The sequence below is a fragment of the Idiotropiscis lumnitzeri genome, chromosome 19 (genome assembly GCF_059441095.1).
Source record: "Idiotropiscis lumnitzeri isolate Australia: NSW breed Sydney's pygmy pipehorse chromosome 19, RoL_Ilum_1.0, whole genome shotgun sequence".
Lineage (NCBI taxonomy): Eukaryota > Metazoa > Chordata > Actinopteri > Syngnathiformes > Syngnathidae > Idiotropiscis > Idiotropiscis lumnitzeri.
The window spans coordinates 3,571,647-3,590,066 of NC_142409.1; the positions used below are offsets into that span (position 1 = coordinate 3,571,647).

Here is an 18,420-nt window from a genome sequence, read left to right on the forward strand (position 1 = left end):
TGAATCCCATGTTAGTTAATATTTAACCGAACATGTCATTCTCTTTTGACACAATGTTTGTCTCTTGCATATTCTGTTTCATTTATTTTGCGCTTGACTGCGGACACGACGCCCTGGGAAGACAGAAGAGGACATCAAAGGGAAATTAACAAAACAACAAAAAAGGCAAAGATGGCAGGAGTTTGGAGGTGTATGCTGACCTTGGCAGTGTTGATGTTTGTGTGTCTCTGGGGAGCTACCGAGGCTGTCGGTGGTGCGAAAAGTCGTCCCCGACCCAAAAGACGACCTGGCAAGAAGACAAAGGTCGACCCGATAGATGTGACGCCACCTCAGAAGAATATAGATATACAACAGGTATGGAACTGGTGAAATGACAGTTTGGATTGTGGGAATTTAGTTTTCATGAGTTGCAAAAAAGATATAATCCAGTGAATCTACCTAAAGTTGTGATTTGTTTACTTTAAATGCTCCTTCTCTCTTTACTTGAGCTTTGCTCACTCATCTTCCCTAGTCTCACTACATATTGAAGTATCTCAGAAGGAGAAAAAAACGTAAATCAGTTTTATCATGTGCCCAAGACCAACATTTAAGATATTTTCCAGTTTAGCAGCTGTTAAATTTCAATTGGAGTGTCAGTGGAGTAAAACAAAACAACTTTGAAAGAAGCCAGCGCTTGAAATGTGCACTTTGCTTAGTCTGGGGTCTGACAAAAAAAAAAACAAAAAAACAAGCTTGTGTAACTTATGTCAATAGAGTGCGTGTGGAATTTTCTTTTTTACGCAACATCTGAATTGCATGAGAAAATGGAGTGAGTGTTAGCTGTAACTCAATATACAGTAAGAATACTTTTGATCGTTCAATCATTACCAGCTGTTGCTAATGGTAATGTTATGTGTCTGCATACACCCCAGAAAGTAGATAGTTGCTCCCCTGCAGTGAGCATTGTGTTCTACTAAGACTCGTCTCCACTGATTGCTCAATTTAGCCGGGCAGCCTGCTCAAGGAACAGTCCTGGTGGTTCGGAACGCCTTCCATTTATGAATGATGGAGGCAACTCTGCTCCTCGGAATCTTCAAATCGTCAGAAATGTTTCAGTACGACAGATCCTTTTCAAAGACTGGAAAGCTTTCAATTTGGATGCCCTGGCTTTGGAGCTTCAACTTATTTCCTCTGGCTCATACTCACTGTTTCTGACACTGTGGACTCAAGCAGTCCTTGAGTAGAGTCTTTGAATCATTTAAAATCTTGATATCTCTCCTCGCGCTCAGCAGGAGCTGTGAAAGATGAAGACAGCTGGGCGTGGCCATGAGCGGCCTCTGGTCTTAATGGGTCACAAAACTGCATACACAGAACGCAAGAGGGCAGATGTAGAACCGGGGTCGTGTACCTAATAGTATTAAACACCTCTGCAAATCTTCATACTGCCATCTCGGAAAAATTGCAAAACGTCGTTCTACACTCCCCCTGGCAGATATAGCGAAGCTCATCTATGCCTCGTGTCCTTCAGGCTACATTACTGCAACAAAATGCAATACTTTTATTACTGCATCTCACTAGATTGTGTGCAGTTTCTAAGGTGGCGCCCGTGCCTCATGGGTCAGAGGTCGTGCGCAGATGCACAACATTACACAGTCTATATGAAATATTTTGGTTTTGTTTTTCTGTTTCAGATGACAGGGACATGGTACTTGCTCAACACTGCCTCGAAATGTTCCCATCTAATTAATCATGGAACAAAAGTGGAACCTACAGTCATGACCCTCACATTACCCGCCACCTCGGACCAATCCCTCTTGGTTAGCACTAAAACACGCCAGTAAGTATTTTGAGAGTATAAGATGTTTTCGTTTTTTTGTTTTAACTTGTCATGCAACGAAATATCTTCCGAGGTGTACTGCTGAGAGGTGAACATTTGTCAGCTCTGCTCTGAATCCAGCTGTCAAAACAAAAAGTGACTCATTCTGACTAAACTGCCTTTTGTCCCTTCTCAGTAATCATCAGTGTTGGGAGATATTGCAGATGTACCATTTCACCGCAACCCCAGGACGCTTGACACTTCCAGGTTTCTCTTATAAAAGACTTTGAAAGTGATTATCTAATATAATCGTATTCAAAATATCTTGGCTCGAAAATGAACCCTTCCTCTAGGATCTCGACCTGAGCTCAACACTGATATTGTGATCGGCGAGACGGACTACCGCTCCTACGCTATCATGTATTATCAGAAGCAAGGCAAGATCACCATGAAACTTTATGGTGAGCTTCACAACCCGATTTAAGACTAAATAAGTAAGGACTTTGAAGGAAGTGCTTTGGTCTCGTTTTCCTTTTAATACTGTTTTATGTCTTCAGGCAGGTCGGTTGACAATCTATCGGAACCACTGTTGACCAAGTTTGAGCAACTTGCTGAAAAACAAGCGTTGGGACTGGCATTCCTCTTCCCCTTCCCAACCTACAGTACGTCTAAATTCAATTAAAAAAACTTGTTATTATAATAAGATAGCAGTAGCAAAGATGTATTGTTGTTTTGGAGGTCTCATGACCGCAGACTTAAAAAAAAAGATTCTAAAAGCATTTACCACAGCACAAAAATCAAACCTATTATTAATGCTGCTGCCATTTTGAAATGTCATTTTTTTAGGTCATTGTGGAGATGTGGACCAGCATCACAAAATTGGTAAGTTTGCATTTAAAAAAACAAAACAAAAAAAACCCAGTGAAATTCATTTTTTAATTTTTTTGTGGAGGCCTGGCGTAAAAAGATAATTTAAATTTTTTCATCATAAAGTGTTAAAATGAGTTGTTATATCACAGGGAGAGTGATTGGCAGATCGCCGACGCTGAGCTAACTTCCATCCCTCCCTAAAACATTTTCCTGACATGTGTTCGCTTGCGCTTGTGTTGCAATCAATTTCAGTTAAGTCAACATGTTGTTCAAGATCTGCTGATGACTCTCTTTGTCTTGCAGACTGCATCCCCACATGCTGAACCAGCACAACTTGCATCCAGCAGTACAGCCCCTTTGCAGTCCTGATTAGTTTTTAGCATCACTGAACTTCAAATCAATAGATATAATTAGTTAAAATAAATATGAACAAACACATCGTGTAGTAAAGGGTCAATACGTTGCAGGACTTTGTCACAATCGCCTTACGGCGAGGAGGAGGGGGACCCAAAAGGCGAGGAGGCAGGGAAATGGATAATGTTAAGGGAATTTATTAAAGGGATTCAACAAGGAAGGACAACGGGGAAGGGAGCAAAGAAACAAAGGTAACAAAACGTGACTAACAGAAAAGAAGTGCGAGAACGAAAGCAGGGGCAAAACGCTGAGGGACGTAAACGGGAACGACGATATGAATAAGCACATGGACGAGAACAAAATGCGGTCGTGATTGTCCGTAAATGACCCGACACGGAGTATGGGGAGCTGAAATAGTCCGGTCATTAGGGGAGCGGATGGGGATCAGGTGTGTGACGGTTAACGGGGAACAGGTGCGTGGCTGGTGAGGACGAGTGCTGAGGGGGAACGCCCCCACTCAACTGACAAAACAATAACACAAAAGCATGGAAAGGTAAAAATAATAACAGAACCCTGCCATGCCCGACGCGGATCATGACAGACTTCGCCGTGCGTAAAGGCGCAATTGTGAGGTGTGTGCATGTGAGAGAACCTAAATCAAAACCAGATGTGCAATTTCAAGGAGTTTAGTTACACAACTAGAACTTCAAAAATGTAATGCCTATGCGTTTGTGTGTGTGAGTTACATAAGAAGCTGAATAATTCACCCTTTTTTACTCTCAATATTTTTTCTCTTTCAAATCCACATCAGAGGAATCAGGCTTTTTCTTGACATTGTTGAAGTTGTTATTGTATTTTAGTCCCACCAAAAACCATGAAAATAGTTCTACAAGTTTTAGTATACTAACAGTAAAACGAAATGTTTTCAATTAATTAGAAATGTTATGACAGACTAAGACAGGCGTGGGCAAACTACGGCCCGGGGTCCACATTTGGCCCGTTAAACGTTTTAATCAGGCCCGCCGAACTTGGAAAAAAATTAAATGAATAAACCTTTAATGTTTAATGTTTTATTTTCTAAATAATGTGGTGTGTCAAAGACATATATTTTGTTGTAATGCTTTTATTCACTTTCATTTAAAATGTATTTTATTTTTTTCTCAGATGAGGTGAGGTTACCAAAACACTCAATCCATCTGTTCCTGGTCCGGCCCCCCAGTCAAATTTTATAGCCCGCCAATCAAAAAGTTTGCCCACCCCTGGACTAAGAGGTGATAACCTTTGACCTCACTTCCAGAGATAACATTGCTTTACTTCCATCCATCCATTATCCGAGCCGCTTCTCCTTGCGGGGGTGCTGGATCCTATCCCAGCCGTCTCCGGGCTGTAGTAAGGTATACCTTGAACTGGTTGCCAGCCAATCGCAGGGCCCACAACGATGAACAACCATCTGCGCTCATAATCACACCTAAGGCCAATTTAGAGCGTGCAATCAAGCTACCATGCATGTCTTTGTGATGTGTGAGGAAACCAGAATACCCGGAGGAAACCCACGCAGGCACGGGGAGGACATGCAAACTCCTCACAAGAAGGCCAGAGCCCGGGATCTTGAATCGTCAAATGTGCAGGGTGTGGTGCCAACTTTATGCAAATTAGTCACAAAAGCTTGAAATAAAACTCTGAAATGCAATAACTCTGGGTTTCGTACTCATGACTGGTCATATAATTACAAGTGTACTGACATTTGGTCCATTGTGATTATGTTGTGAGAACTTCTGCTTGCCTCATGGGAGATACATTTGTACTCTTACAAAACAAGTTTGAATAATCCTTGTAGATGCCAAACATGTGTGATGGGTGAGAAAGCGGGGAGGTGTGTAGAAGCAACCCTCATTTCACGCCCAACCCTCCTTTTGCACGTGCACTTGTGTAACTCCACACATTTGTATTGTGGTGGCCTAAGGCCAAAGAGTTTTATAAGGCAGAGGGGAGGAGACAAGAATAGCGGAGGAGGGGATGCTGGATATAAAGCCCCTCGTCCCACCTCTCCACACACTCACCACAAAAGAAGAGGAGCTGGACCAAAGAAGACACAATGATGAACCCACTACTGAGGTTGCTGGTTGCACTTACATGCATTCTGGCTGCATGCGCCGACATCACGGTTGTTCAGGATTTTGATCTGCAGAGGGTAAAGCAAAAAGACATTTTATTTCATCTGCTTTTTTCCCTTATTCACATATTTTTTTTATTCCTCTCCGCTATCGCCTTCAGATGGCCGGCAAGTGGTACATGGTTGGCTTTGCCACCAGTGCTGATTGGTTTGTGACCCAAAAGGCAAACATGAAGGTCGGAACGGCAGTCATTGTGCCAACTGAAGAGGGAGACATGGACCTCCAATACGCCCACATAAAGTGTGTCATTAACGTTACAAGTTTATTGTCGCAGACTGTACTCTAAATATTGCCCTTGTTCGTCCCCTTTTAAGAGATGATGGTACCTGCTGGAGAATGTCTCACCTCGCTAAAAAAACAGAAACTCCTGGACGCTTCACCTTCCACAGCCAAGGTGAGTAGACGCATACACACACACATACATATATATATATATATATATATATATATATATATATATGAAGGAGAGGTTGACATTTAAATTATTATTATTAAATCTGTGTTTTTATTTTGTTTTGGGGGGATTTATGCTTCTTTAGACTCCCCCTGACAGAGTTCCCAACCTCATAAATACTTATACAAGAAATTGAACTTTAAAAATGCAACATCAAAACTATATACCAAGCTACTGACTGTGAGAGGTGATATGCTCGCCAACGTTCGCCGGATGATTACGTTGGAATGTTGAAACGTTAGCTGATAACTACGATAAAGTTTACATTTTCATCCTAATATTGGTTTAGCAATCCCATGTTGTATTTTAACCAAAGGTCTTTGTTGAGGTTATTGTGCAAAACCAAAGTTAAGCCATGATTTCTTCTGCTGACAACTGTCTAACCAACCTACTGAACTGCACATTTAAATAACGTTATGAATTTCCAAACAGAATGTTGTTCAAAAGTGCTGTTGGTTTGGAATGGAAGATCAACAAGAGTTGATAGGGGATGATGCGCAGCCAATCAGCACACGGATAAATCCACTCGAGTGCTCATTGGTCGATATCGCAGCTGCGAAACACGCATGAGTACCCGTGGTTATGTTCAAATCCTCTGAGACCACTTATCTCTTCGAAACAATGCGTCTTTTCACAATATGGCTGGCAATATGGCTGTATGTATTTAATTAATTATTTTTTTAAGGAATATAAATAGTAACTAGTGTAGTTGTATTGTGTTGTGGCGGGTGAGTTGAAATGTATCTCACAAGAACATAACAATCTGACCTTTTATTTTCCAGTTTGGAACAATGACAATGACATGCGTATCGTCAGCGTCCAGTATGATGAATTTGCGTTGATCCACACGATCAAGACAAAGGACGGAGTATCGGAAGTTTTGAACAAGCTTTACAGTGAGTCAAAGGCTCTCACTCCAATATGTGGCGTGATGTGTTTCGAAGATACATAGATATATATATATATTTATATATAAATATATGAATTCTAAAAGTCAACTCATTTCTTTGAAGCTCGCTCTCCGGAGGTTGATGCCACCCTGCAGCAGAAATTCATCGACCTCTCCCAAAAAAGTGGCATCCAGCCTGATAATATTGCCATCCTACCAAATGCTCGTGCGTATTCATTTTAAACATATTCAAATAACCTTGCATTGTGTCATTCAAACTCTTAACTCGCTGATTTCCTCATCTTGTTGCAGCTGAGTGTCCTGAAGCCTGAACACTTTCCTCCTCGCTCGTGGATGTTCGCGCCACATATCCACTTTATTCCGCATTTATTCAAACAGCTCAGCATTTCCATTTCACACAACAACTTTAAATAGATCAAATAAGAGCAGCAGAGGGAAAATATCTTTGTGTCGAAACAGTATTGTCTTTTATGTTTTTATCTACTGATTCTATCGTGACTTTTTACTGACCCGCAATCCAATAAAAATAAATAAAAACAAACTGTCTATTTTTAATTTTTTTTGTTTTAAAAAGCAACTTGTCATTGTTGTGCATGAGCCCTTGTAGGAGGCAACATAATGATGTGAGATTCAATTTTCAAAATTCAAAACTGCTTCTAGTTAACTATTAAGAAAACAATCCATGTCAAATATTATCGCTGCTTAACTGTGCATAAAACAGAAAAGCAAACTAAACAAATTTATTAATTACAATTTTGAGCATCATTTAACAGGGTGTCATTGCTGCTGCTAAATATATATAACTTTAATATCATTTTATTTATTTAATTTATACATGACTATTATTATAACATATCATTTGGTAATATTAGTTTAGTTTCGTACTGCTACCTTAATTAGGTCACTTAACTAAAAGACACAAGATTTTCTATGTGGTGCCCGTGGACCATAGAGCAGCCTTTGAGTCTGTTCTAAAAATAGCTCATTAGTGTGCCATTGTGATTTTCTATGGAAGTAGAAGCCATCATTTGAAAATTTAAACACAGGCAGCTATTTATATACTATTCGATTTAATGTGTTGCATATTGATATTCATCGGTTTCCTATTTATTAGAGAAATTATTCACATCAGGGCCTTCACATAAATACATAGTAATTATAAATAATAATATGATAATAACATAAAGTTAATTTGAGTATATTTGTCAGTTCAAAAATGTGTATAAAAAATGGTAGCCCCTCACATTAATCAGAACCCAAGAACTTAAAAAGGTTTGCTGACCCTCTTCTTCAATCATCAAACAAAACATATTTTAGGTGAACTACAAAAAAGCCTTTATTGAACTCAACAGAAATAAAAGAAAAACATTTGGGTTATGACTACTCTACTCCTCATTCTCATGTTTGAACTCCATTAAGAGGGCAAATGTGTGTGCGCGTGATTATGTACTGTTTAGCGGGGAATATCACAATGAGAGAAAAGGAAGTCACTCGTTTGCCTTCACGGATTAAGTCTTGTTTGAGGCCAAAGTTAAAGGCAGGCAGAGTTCACGCGCTAGCAACGAGGCAACAATGATGCACAGATCCATCGGTGGAAGAGGGCTTCACGACAATTTCATCACGCACACACAACCCAAGTAAGGAGCTAATATGTTTGGCAGCTCGTCGAAATTGTAATTAGCATACAGAAGAAACACAAACGGAGGGAAAATATGACACAAGTCTTCGTTTAAATGCAAGCTGAATGAAAATGGCACTGCTTTTTTAAGTCTCTATTCATTCCTTGTTCTGAACATTTTTCCGTGACGACCTTGACACATTCACCATTAAACGCTATGTGCGTCACACACACATATAGCGGAGGAGGCGCATTGCTCAGCTTTCAAGCATCACCGTCCACAGCTTTACAACTCTGGAAAGGGGAATCTATTCCATCTCCTCAATTCTGCGTTTTTGCTCTAAGCACCATTCAAATCGGCAAACGCAAAAGTGCATGCATGGCTGGTTGAGATTTCACGCAGCAGTAGTCAGGTTAAGTCCAGGACAAGGCCAAATGGCTCAAAGGCACAATTAATTTGAAAAAGCCAATTATTAATTTTGGACGTCCAAATTAAATATCAGTTCCGATTTAAATTTTTGTCTCTGATAATTCATTGATTTTTATTATTGCAGCCACCTCTTCTAACAACGCCACAGCTCATATTTCGTCAATGATACCATAAATCCAAATTTCAGGTGGTTGACGTAAGAGAGAAAAATGAAAGGTTCAAGTCTGAATATGACAAAGACGGGGTTCCAAATTAAAAGAACGCTGCAATGTTGAGCTAAATAAACGCAATCAATCGACTAGAAAGGTTTCTCGTCATGCTTGAAGAAACACCAACACGTCCCGTACAATCGAATGTCATAAGAGTTGAACGTAAAACTCTATTTGATACATACATTATGTACTGTCATTGGCAAATGTATGAGAATCATTTAGATTAGGATGAAGGAGTATTATGGCAGCTAAATAAACAAAAATATATATTATAAAATGCATGGTGTAAATTGCAATCTTATGGAAAAAAAAAGTCAGAATATTCGGATGAAACAAAATGTTCAGATGAGGGCGTTTTGTCATGTGAACACCATCATCAGAATGAACTGTTACATGTGTTTGTTCCTGAGAATTAATTCCAATGAAATTGCCACTTTTGCAGGATTCATACGACCATCAAACAAAAATGTTTTTAATTCATTTAGAAATGAATCAACACAATGGCTGAATACGTTTCAAGTTCACATGAATCATGGACTTTATTCATATAAGAGTGCAACTTTTTTTTCCTTTTTCAGTGCAGCCCTAACACTCCTTCATAGATTAGTATTTATGTCATGGACTCTCGAAATAAATCTTTTTTAACAAAATAAAGAAAAGTATATACAAAGGCGGGCTGGTGCAACTACGTTCTGCAAAAACGAAACGAGAATAGTTTGGCATGATGATTTGATCATTTTTTGATATTAGATATATTTTTGTTAAAAAAATGAAATCAAAACTAACAGAGACTCTGTCCTATCACACAACCTGGTAAATATAACTATTTGTCATATACAGTATTCAAAGGACTCCATAAAACCCCCAAGCACAATACAAAGGACAAGCCAGTTAGTATTTACATGTACAGCCTCGTGGAGCAACCGGGCTGAGTCCCTCAGAGTTTTTATACTCTCGATATAGATATACAGTATATATATAAAAAAAAAAAAAACAATAAAAAAAAACATAACCAAAAACATTTTACATGTCTCTCTCTCTTTGGGAGATTATTGTCCTACTAACTGACTTCTCTTTATGACTGGTCACTTCATTTAACCATTTCCATCATGGTGGCAACTTGAAGTGAGACAACCGACGTCGTCCTCTCTCATCAGTCATGTCACTGGTTGTTAGATAAACCACTCCTTCTTTGATTCCTCAATGGTTTCCGGGTTTTCCGTGCCGATAATGGCCGTGTCTGTAGACTCTCCGGGCGGCTCCGTGGTGCTTTTGGCCTCGTTGGTGTGGTAGGTGCCTTTGTGACGGAACATGTAGCGGATCAGGAACACCAGAGTGCATAAGATGGTGAAGATCACCACTGCGATGATCCCTGCAGGCGAGACAACAAACAACATGCAGTCAATACAACGAGAGAAAGAATAGATTGGACTATTGATGAGCTGTACCTCCAATAATGGCGGAGTCTCTATTGACTCCATCAGGAATCACTCTTTCCTCATTGAAAGGGAATTCTGCATCTAAGGGAGTGGATCACAAAAAAAAAATAATTAAAAGTCAGTTAGCTATTAAATGCGTCCGGACTATAAGGCAAATGTTTACAATGCTCATTATAAAGCATTGCACTCCGAATGCAAGAGATTGATTGAATAGATATTTGTCTTTCAAAGTAACAAATGAAACATGAAACTTCTCTATGGCAGGCGTGTGCAAACTACGGCTCGGGGGCCACATGCGGCCCGTTAAACGTTTTAATCCGGCCTGCTGAACTCGAATAAAATTAAATGAATAAACCTTGTTAATGTTTTTATTTTCTAAATGCTGTGGTTTTTCAAAGACATATATGTTGTTGTAATGCTTTTGTTAACTTTCATTTAAAATTAAATGTATTTTTTTCCCTGATGAGGTGAGGTTACCAAAATACTTCATTGATCTGCTCCTGGTCCGGCCCCTCTGTCAAATTTTATAACCCATTGTGGCCCGCCAATCAAAACGTTTGGAGTCAGTATTGGAGCCTTATTTTTGTTCCAAGTGCAAGTGGAGTCTAATTGTGCACATGGTTGGGGTTTTCTTTATTCATAATAAAAACACATAAGCTGCCGTTACAAGTCCTCCCATCCATCCATTATCTGTACCGCTTGTCCTCACAAGGGTCGCTGGAGCCTATCCCAGCTATCTTCGGGCAGTAGGCGGGGTACACCCTGAACTGGTTGCCAGCCAATCGCAGGGAACACAACCACTGTCACAAGTAAAGTTCCCTAAATCATGAGTCTTCTTGATACTTTGCATATACAGTGGAACCTCGGTTTTCGAACGACTCACAGTTCAAACAAATCGGAGTCCGAACAAAAAATTCGAGAAATTCTTGCTTCGTAGTTCGAACAAAAATCGGAGTTCGAACGCCGGTACGACGCGTGAGTGCGTACGCGAGGGTGGGATGCTGAGCGGCGTACGGGTGTAGATCGCTCTCTTCGTGACCAACTGTTGTCGCGTGCGGACGTGCTGCGTTTTGCTCTCGCGTTTTATATAGGTGTACAAAGTGTTTTAGCCCCTAATCATGCCTCCAAAGAAAGTCAGTGCAAGCAGCAAAGGAATGATTTCGGTGTTCGAACAATTCGCTTTTCGAACAGGGTTCTGGGACGGATTATGGTCGAGAACCGAGGTTCCACGCTATAATTAAATCATGGTCACGTGTGACAAAAGAATTACTTGAATGCATTTTGAAAGGTTACTGGAGTGAAATCCTGACCTGTGTTGTCCAGATGCCATGGGTCTGTTGCGGCTGACATTGGTGGGATGGTGAGAGGTGACGCCCCACAGTTGGACTCCACCAGGTTACCCTGATAAGACACCGGCCAGGCAGCTGCAGGCTGCGCTTCTTGCACCAGAGCTGTCTTTGTGCTGCTTCTCAACGCCGACTTGAGGGGGGCGACGCCGTTAAACTGCACCCGCGACAAGCAGCCGATGAAGCCCGGGGTGTTGTAACGCTCGATCACGACTGGGTCAACATATCCAGTTTCTGGAAGGACAATGATGGACAGTTGCATAGATTATCTCAACAATATGTAGATGCGGTAGAGAAAATGGGGACTTTTAAAGAAACTACAAATGCGTCATACTCATTTACACTCCTAAATATACAGTGAGAAAGAAAGGCAGTCATTGTTTGCATACAGAGCTGGGCACTTGACCCGTTTTTGCCAGTCAGTCCCCCGCCCTCCGGCCGCTATCTAAGTACGGTTCCGGCCTCAACCCTCGGGCCTTAGTCATTAAAATTGTCTGCCCCCGCAATTTTTGTCGTTTGCCCATTTGGCGAGTAGTTTCATCATCAATAAAATCCACCTCCGGCTTTTGTTAATCGAACCCTTTTTTAAAATTTGTCACCCACCGCGCCCTCCGCCTCAAAAATGGGCATCCAGCTCTGGCAACTAAGATAGTTCTGTAGGATGAGTCCTTAAACTTCATTTTACCAAACATTGACCGACAACGTTGCAGTAACAGTTTGGGGGTGAGGTCTTTTTTTTTCTATTCTAGCCGGCACAAAGCAAGATACAACTACAACAGAGAACAAAATCTTAATAGAACTATCAAAATCTATACATAAGATAAAATGAATACAATTATCAGTTAATATGTGTACATTGTTGCATAACTGTAAGCCTCACATACGAACTTGCTTAATTCTGATTAATTATTGATAACAGTCAACAACCCCGAATATTTGTGGTTTGGCATCAGCGAATTTGAGTAAAGTTGCAGATTTTTTTTTATTTACTTATTTTTTTTATAATATTTATTTTGTATTTTGGGAGCACAAGACAGAGCCACACCCTATCCCCGATAAGCCACCTGCATTTTGGCATTTATATATATATATGCAAATTTTCACTATTCGCTGGCCAACCTGGTCACCATCCCCCCACAAATAGCCGCGGTCGACTGTGGACTGTTGAATATGTTTGTGATTTGGGGGATAGTTCCTCTTTGATTAAATCAGTGACAAAGACAGACAAGTCAATCTTCCTGGGATAAGAGAAAACAATCCTAGTCAGATAGAGCACAGTCCATGTTTCGTAAAGACAGTGGAGCAAGTAGAAAACAGAAGGTCAGACAGGAATTCATCGAACAGCCACTGTTGTTCCTTCTTGCAACAATATTACCTCTTCTTTAAGCTTATCAAGGTCTCCTGGATAATATTTAAGTAAATTTAACTCTAACAACTAGTGGAGTGGCTCCACATTCTCCTCCTTTGCTCCTAAAACGTCTTTAGTCTATTACATTTGGAATATTATGACTCCAAAACCTTTTTTCTTGCTTTGCCTCCCCTGTCCACTCTCACTCAGCTTTTAATACAGTACAGGTGCTTAAGTGCACCACACCAAAACAGCACATCATGAACCACCCACCCAAAATGCAGACGCGACAAAATTACGTTATGTTCGGGGATGCGATTTTCTTATCCAGACAAGGATTTATTATCTTCATTTTCATTTTGATGGGAACAATACAAGTGCGTGTGTAGGCACACTATTGATTGTGCTGCCAGGAACAGCGCTGAGCACTACATAATCATTATCCGACCAGGCCTCCCACAGATGTGTGCGTTGTGTCTTATACACCATATACTGTATCTGGTGGCAACAACAGAAGAGGAGGAGGGGTCCTCGCTTCAAAATGAGGCACTGAAGCTATTTGCGTATGCATCTGCATACTAATAAGTTGAAATGTTACTCAGCACCACATTCTAATGAGCCTTTGGGCAGGAACAGGGACCATGCACTTATCAATCACTTCACGTATTGAGACTCATGCGTGCGTGCAGAAAGAGGTCGAGGCAGAAAACACACACATGAGCAGAATACAAACAGCACTTTTACGAATACCGATTCGGAATAGAAATGCATGCTTATATGTGTTGCGGAGGTACGGTTCTGAATACTGATGCGACGAGCCTAATAGGCTGCTTTACATACGGCATGTTGAGTAAATAGCCCAAAAGGTTTGCGATTTCTATTTCTTTATATCCAGTGATTCAACTGTGAACGTTCAACCTTTAGGCTTTTTTTTTCTCCAAAAGCATTTCATCCATCTATTTTCTTTAGTTCAATAAGGATGAAGGTGGGCTGGAATCTATCCCACCAGACTTTGGGCGAAAGGTGAAGTACTGTACCTGTACTTCCATTTTATGCTGTAAACATGAAGAAATGTGTCTCATTTTGATTAAACATGAGTATTTTTATTATATTTTGATGAAGAAAAGATTTCATTCAAATTTGGCGTGCTCATTGATTCTATTTTATCACAAAACCACATTGGCTTGGTGTTCTGCCCTGCCCCAGAAGACTGATCTGTGTCCGTCATGTTCTGTATTCATAGCACTTGGACTTGACATAAATCAGTTGAGAAATGCGCTCATTGCGACTTAACTTGAATGTCGATGTATTGTGAACGCTTCCCCTGCCAACACGGTCGCCACACAGGTGTGTCGGATGGCTGCGCTGCTATAGCTTGCAGGCATTTGTCTCCCTCTCATGGATTATAACACAAAAGTCATGGATGTGGAAAATAAGTTCACATTTTATAACAGCAAATACATCACGGTGTGTAAAAGTGATAAGAATGCTTAAATGCTTGTTGTTATGTTACTTTAAAAATGGCCTTCATGATGGCCAGACTGCTCGGATTAGACGTGTGGACCGACACTTAAAATATAACTCACACCCCCAGTTGATCAAAATGGATGAATTTTAGGGGTAAACTTTGAAATTCTGTCTCTCTCTCTCTCTCTCTTCCTACCTCCCCACCTATCCATCTATCATCCTCCAAACATTGCAATTAATTGTATAAGCTTCGTCACAGAGTTTCCTCCCAATTAGGCTTGCACTGAGCAGCTTGGCAGCGTTTGAATTGGATTAAGCGCATTTGAGGCAACAACATGAGACATCGTCTGTAGATATGAACAGGTCAGAGCCTGTCATACCACTCGGATCTTACTGCAAGCAATCCATGCTTCTGGGTTCCCCGTTACTCCTTCGGGGGATTTGCAAGCTAATAGATACAACATGTACACGATATTGTTCATGATTTCAAGAGAGCAAAGTCCAATCCACTTGCTGCAATGTATCATCCCAAATGATTGCATCGTGATCCAGCAGTTCGGCTGCACCACAAACCATATGTGGCCCAGCCCAGCGCCGACACATGCGCACATTCGCCTCAAGGTCAAGGAGTTGATCAGTCGATTGCACCCTGTGAGCTTGCGTGTCACCAGTGTGACATGAATTATAACTGCTGGAGGAGAACAGGCAGGTAGGGGACGGCTTTTGGGGAGGTGGCGGCTTTTCTTTGAAGGGGGCTTGAAGATATGGGTCAAGGACAAAGGAGAAAGTAGGGAAGATGGAGACATCTGCAGGACTATTTGAGAGGAAGGGTGTGGCTGCGTCTGGCATGGCTGATGATGATGGTGAGGCGGGAAAGGTGAGAAAAGACTGTGATGGGGGGGGAGGTTGAAAGGAAAAAAAAATACTAGAATGCCAGAGAGATGAGAACAAGGGCAGAGATCAAACTGTTGCCATGGCGACAAATGGAAGCTGATGCAGGAAAGGGAAAAAGGTTAGAGAGGCTGTGGTAATGAAAATGTGACACATATGCCACAAATTTGAATGAATGATAAAACGCAGTTAGATCACCCAAATAATAAACACAACAATCTGCAAGGGCAATTCAGCTGCAGACGCAAAGATATCGCTTCACTTAACCATCACTGATGTCTTCTCTGCAAGGACTGCAAAGCTAATAATAACTTCTGTGTGCGTTTGCACCGTTAAAACAAACTGAAATAGCCTAAAAGTTTAAGAGAGAGAGAGAGAGACTGGCGTCAAGAGGGACAACAAGTGACGGCTGCTGTCACATACGGCACAATTTACAAGATGTGGGGTTGCAACGCCCTCAAATGAGGACCACGCTCACCTGCAGCAACTTGCAAGTTGAATGGAATGAGTTCAGAATTACAATGATTATTTGTATTTGCTTTAAGCACACAACAACTCAATACGATCGGATGATGCAGAATTGCAACGTTTGCAAACTCACACGTTCACTTGGAAAAAAAAGATGCACATGGGTATAAACGCGCAAATATTATGACAGTTACATTGAGTCAAAGTCTGAGTCTAACCTGCGTTCCTCTTCTTTCACTTCTTTCCTCCTCTCTGATAGCAGATCTCAGCACAGAATGTTAGCAGAGACTTTTCACTCATCTCTGCCCTTCTCTCATCCTCCCTTCTTCTCTCTCTCTCTCTGCAGTGCGGTCCCACCCCCACCCTCGCAGCAGCTGGTAAAAACATGGCTCGATGGAATTTACATCAACGTGGATCAGGATTCACCAGGGGTAAAAAGTGCAGCTGCAGGCATTATGTCACTCACATATTGGCTAAATAGATTCGAAGCACGTGGCCAATTTAAGAAGCATCTGGCATCTTGTTTTGATAAAGCGGCCAATATAAATGCAGTCAGCTAAAGAATCATGATAACAACTAATCACTCCACAATCAGAGCTTTAATGTAGACTTCTGCACCCAAAGGTCAAAAAACAAAAGACAAACATTTAAGCAGTTGCTCCACAAAGGACAAGGAAATCAATTTACCCCCAGCTTGGAATGTTGTCAACATTAGTGGATTTGAATAGATGACTTTGCATAGGCCGATAACAAACGCGACGTCTGGGTCCAGACTGCTTAAAAAAAAAAAAAATCAATTCAGCTTCTTAGCAAATTGATCAGTTAAAAAGAAGATGCAAGGGCGCTTTACACGTTGAGCAAGAGCGATGCAATGCGACGAAATGTTATCTGGCATTGAGGAAAGATATGGACTACATTATAAAATGATGCCAGTCATTTCTTATCTTCTGGCTCAAATGCATGGGCTGCTGACACAACTGACACTGCTAAATCATTGTCATTGAAATTTAAAAAGGACATTTGATGAGAATGTATTTTTTAATTGCTTGAATACAAATAGCTGGGGGGGGGGGTCTGGAGTGCATGTAAAATCCACAGTCAGAGTGACCCCAAAAGTAATTTTAAAACTGCATTGAGATTTTTCTATTATTTCAATTTTTAGCTGCGATAGGTTGTCTGAGCAACTGTGATGTCATTTGCAGTCAACAGCAAGTGAAAAAATGAGATGGATAAAAACGATTTTGCTGCATAATTTATATTCTACAAAAACAATATTAACCAGAATTCTGAGTTTAGACTAGTGGGGGCGCATAGAACAGAGTATTGAGAAGACGATTTTTGACTTGGCTTCCCCTATAAATAATCATGATTAGTGTCTTTACTACGGTAAAAAGTATTTGATGCTGCGATGCATGTTGGGATGTGAACAGGGGCTTCATGACCAGGGATGACTTTCAACTTAACAGCTCTGCATTGTCAACAATTGATAGCTTGAATTTCTTGACCTTATAATGTGTTTGAGACAATTTGAATTTGTTCCCAAACTTTGCATATGCAAATATTGAGTCCATATTTTGTGCATGCTCATATGTGGCCTCCTGTTTGCGAGCTGCTCAAAAATTGTGGCTCCATACATCATTCAATTGCCTGTCCATCTAGATCCACAATTGTCAAGTGATGACCAGAGTCCGACCACTGCAGAAACATGCCAAAACCAAAAGGTAAGCGGAGCTGCAGTGTAAGGACAGATTGGTGTTAGCTAGTGTTTGGATACGTTTTTTTTATTATTTATTTATTTTTTTTATGTTTGACAAAATCACTTTCATGCAGCTATAGGGGGTGTAGTCCGTCCTCTTGCCTTCTTTGCCAAACATGTGGCGGATGCTGTAAGGTGCAATGTCATGCGCAACAGGGCGACATACATTGCTCAATGTAACAACCTTTTCTGAAAATTCCTAATTAAAACTTGATACTTTGTGTGAACTTCCCATGGGTCATTGCAGTGGATTTTCCAAATTCAACTTTGAAAGTTTACAGTGTAAATATAGATATAAATCGTTTCTCTTGCGTTTGACTGAACGCGGCTGAATTTCCTTGCACACATTACATTTGAGGCGCTGAGGGCTGGGGTGGGCGTATGTCTGCTGCTCCAGCTGATCCATGACTCATCTCCCTCAATGTGACTGCAGAGTTGGAGGAAGGAAAGTCCCCCAGCCAAATTCCACTTCTCCACCCCCAGCATTCACACAATTGAATTCCAACTCCAAATGCACAAAAGCTGCGTTTATGCACCAAACTGAAGATGAAGAGACATAAAAGCCCTTCATGATTGTTAGCCAACAACAACAACAAAAAAACATTCCCAGAAACGTATGGCAACAAATGCAGAGTCTTCCATGGTCACAATCAATACCACTTAAACACAACTGCCCTCAGGAGCAACTCTGTAAATCTCATGAGAACTGACTTGATACAACGAATCTGCTGGACGCCGAGCACTAAACAAACATTTTTAAATAGTAAAAAAGTAAATAATATATATTCAGATTCAAATTCATATGCAAAGCGACCAAGAGAAAGCAATGATGAACTTTTTTTTTTTTTACAGGAATTACTTGAATAATATGTTTCTTATTATTATGCT

At 40.7% G+C, this 18,420-nt stretch overlaps 3 protein-coding genes across 4 annotated transcripts in view; 2 read left to right on the plus strand and 1 right to left on the minus strand.

The window, feature by feature from the left end:
- Positions 1-41: 41 nt before the first annotated feature.
- c8g (complement component 8, gamma polypeptide) lies at positions 42-4,712 on the plus strand. Its single transcript, XM_088283154.1, has 7 exons — positions 42-354; positions 1,671-1,816; positions 1,992-2,062; positions 2,149-2,256; positions 2,353-2,457; positions 2,642-2,677; positions 2,969-4,712. Exons 1-7 carry the CDS (start codon positions 172-174, stop codon positions 2,986-2,988), a joined length of 669 nt encoding a protein of 222 aa, XP_088139280.1. The 5' UTR covers positions 42-171; the 3' UTR covers positions 2,989-4,712.
- Positions 4,713-4,856: 144 nt separating this feature from the next.
- Positions 4,857-7,098, plus strand: LOC148318168 (lipocalin-like). The gene is made up of 6 exons (XM_088283155.1): positions 4,857-5,210; positions 5,294-5,433; positions 5,508-5,587; positions 6,430-6,543; positions 6,661-6,762; positions 6,849-7,098. Exons 1-6 carry the CDS (start codon positions 5,115-5,117, stop codon positions 6,866-6,868), a joined length of 552 nt encoding a protein of 183 aa, XP_088139281.1. The 5' UTR covers positions 4,857-5,114; the 3' UTR covers positions 6,869-7,098.
- Positions 7,099-9,261: 2,163 nt separating this feature from the next.
- cntnap2a (contactin associated protein 2a) overlaps positions 9,262-18,420 on the minus strand; it is a 249,149-nt gene continuing 239,990 nt past the window's right edge. For both annotated transcript variants that reach the window (XM_088282986.1, XM_088282987.1), the window contains 3 exons: positions 11,567-11,836; positions 10,266-10,337; positions 9,262-10,189 (listed from right to left, as the gene is read on the minus strand). In XM_088282986.1, the coding sequence (XP_088139112.1) occupies positions 9,990-10,189; positions 10,266-10,337; positions 11,567-11,836 (542 nt within the window). In that variant the 3' untranslated portion in view covers positions 9,262-9,989. The remainder of the gene's footprint in view (positions 10,190-10,265; positions 10,338-11,566; positions 11,837-18,420) is intronic.

Coding starts and splice junctions, on each gene's coding strand:
- c8g (XM_088283154.1), top strand. CDS start 172: ATGGCAGGAGTTTGGAGGTGTATGCTGACCTTGGCAGTGTTGATGTTT. Junction 2,063..2,148: donor AGGACGCTTGACACTTCCAG/GTTTCTCTTATA, acceptor CCCTTCCTCTAG/GATCTCGACCTGAGCTCAAC. Junction 2,458..2,641: donor CTTCCCCTTCCCAACCTACA/GTACGTCTAAAT, acceptor TCATTTTTTTAG/GTCATTGTGGAGATGTGGAC.
- LOC148318168 (XM_088283155.1), top strand. CDS start 5,115: ATGATGAACCCACTACTGAGGTTGCTGGTTGCACTTACATGCATTCTG. Junction 5,434..5,507: donor CTCCAATACGCCCACATAAA/GTGTGTCATTAA, acceptor TCCCCTTTTAAG/AGATGATGGTACCTGCTGGA. Junction 6,763..6,848: donor TGCCATCCTACCAAATGCTC/GTGCGTATTCAT, acceptor ATCTTGTTGCAG/CTGAGTGTCCTGAAGCCTGA.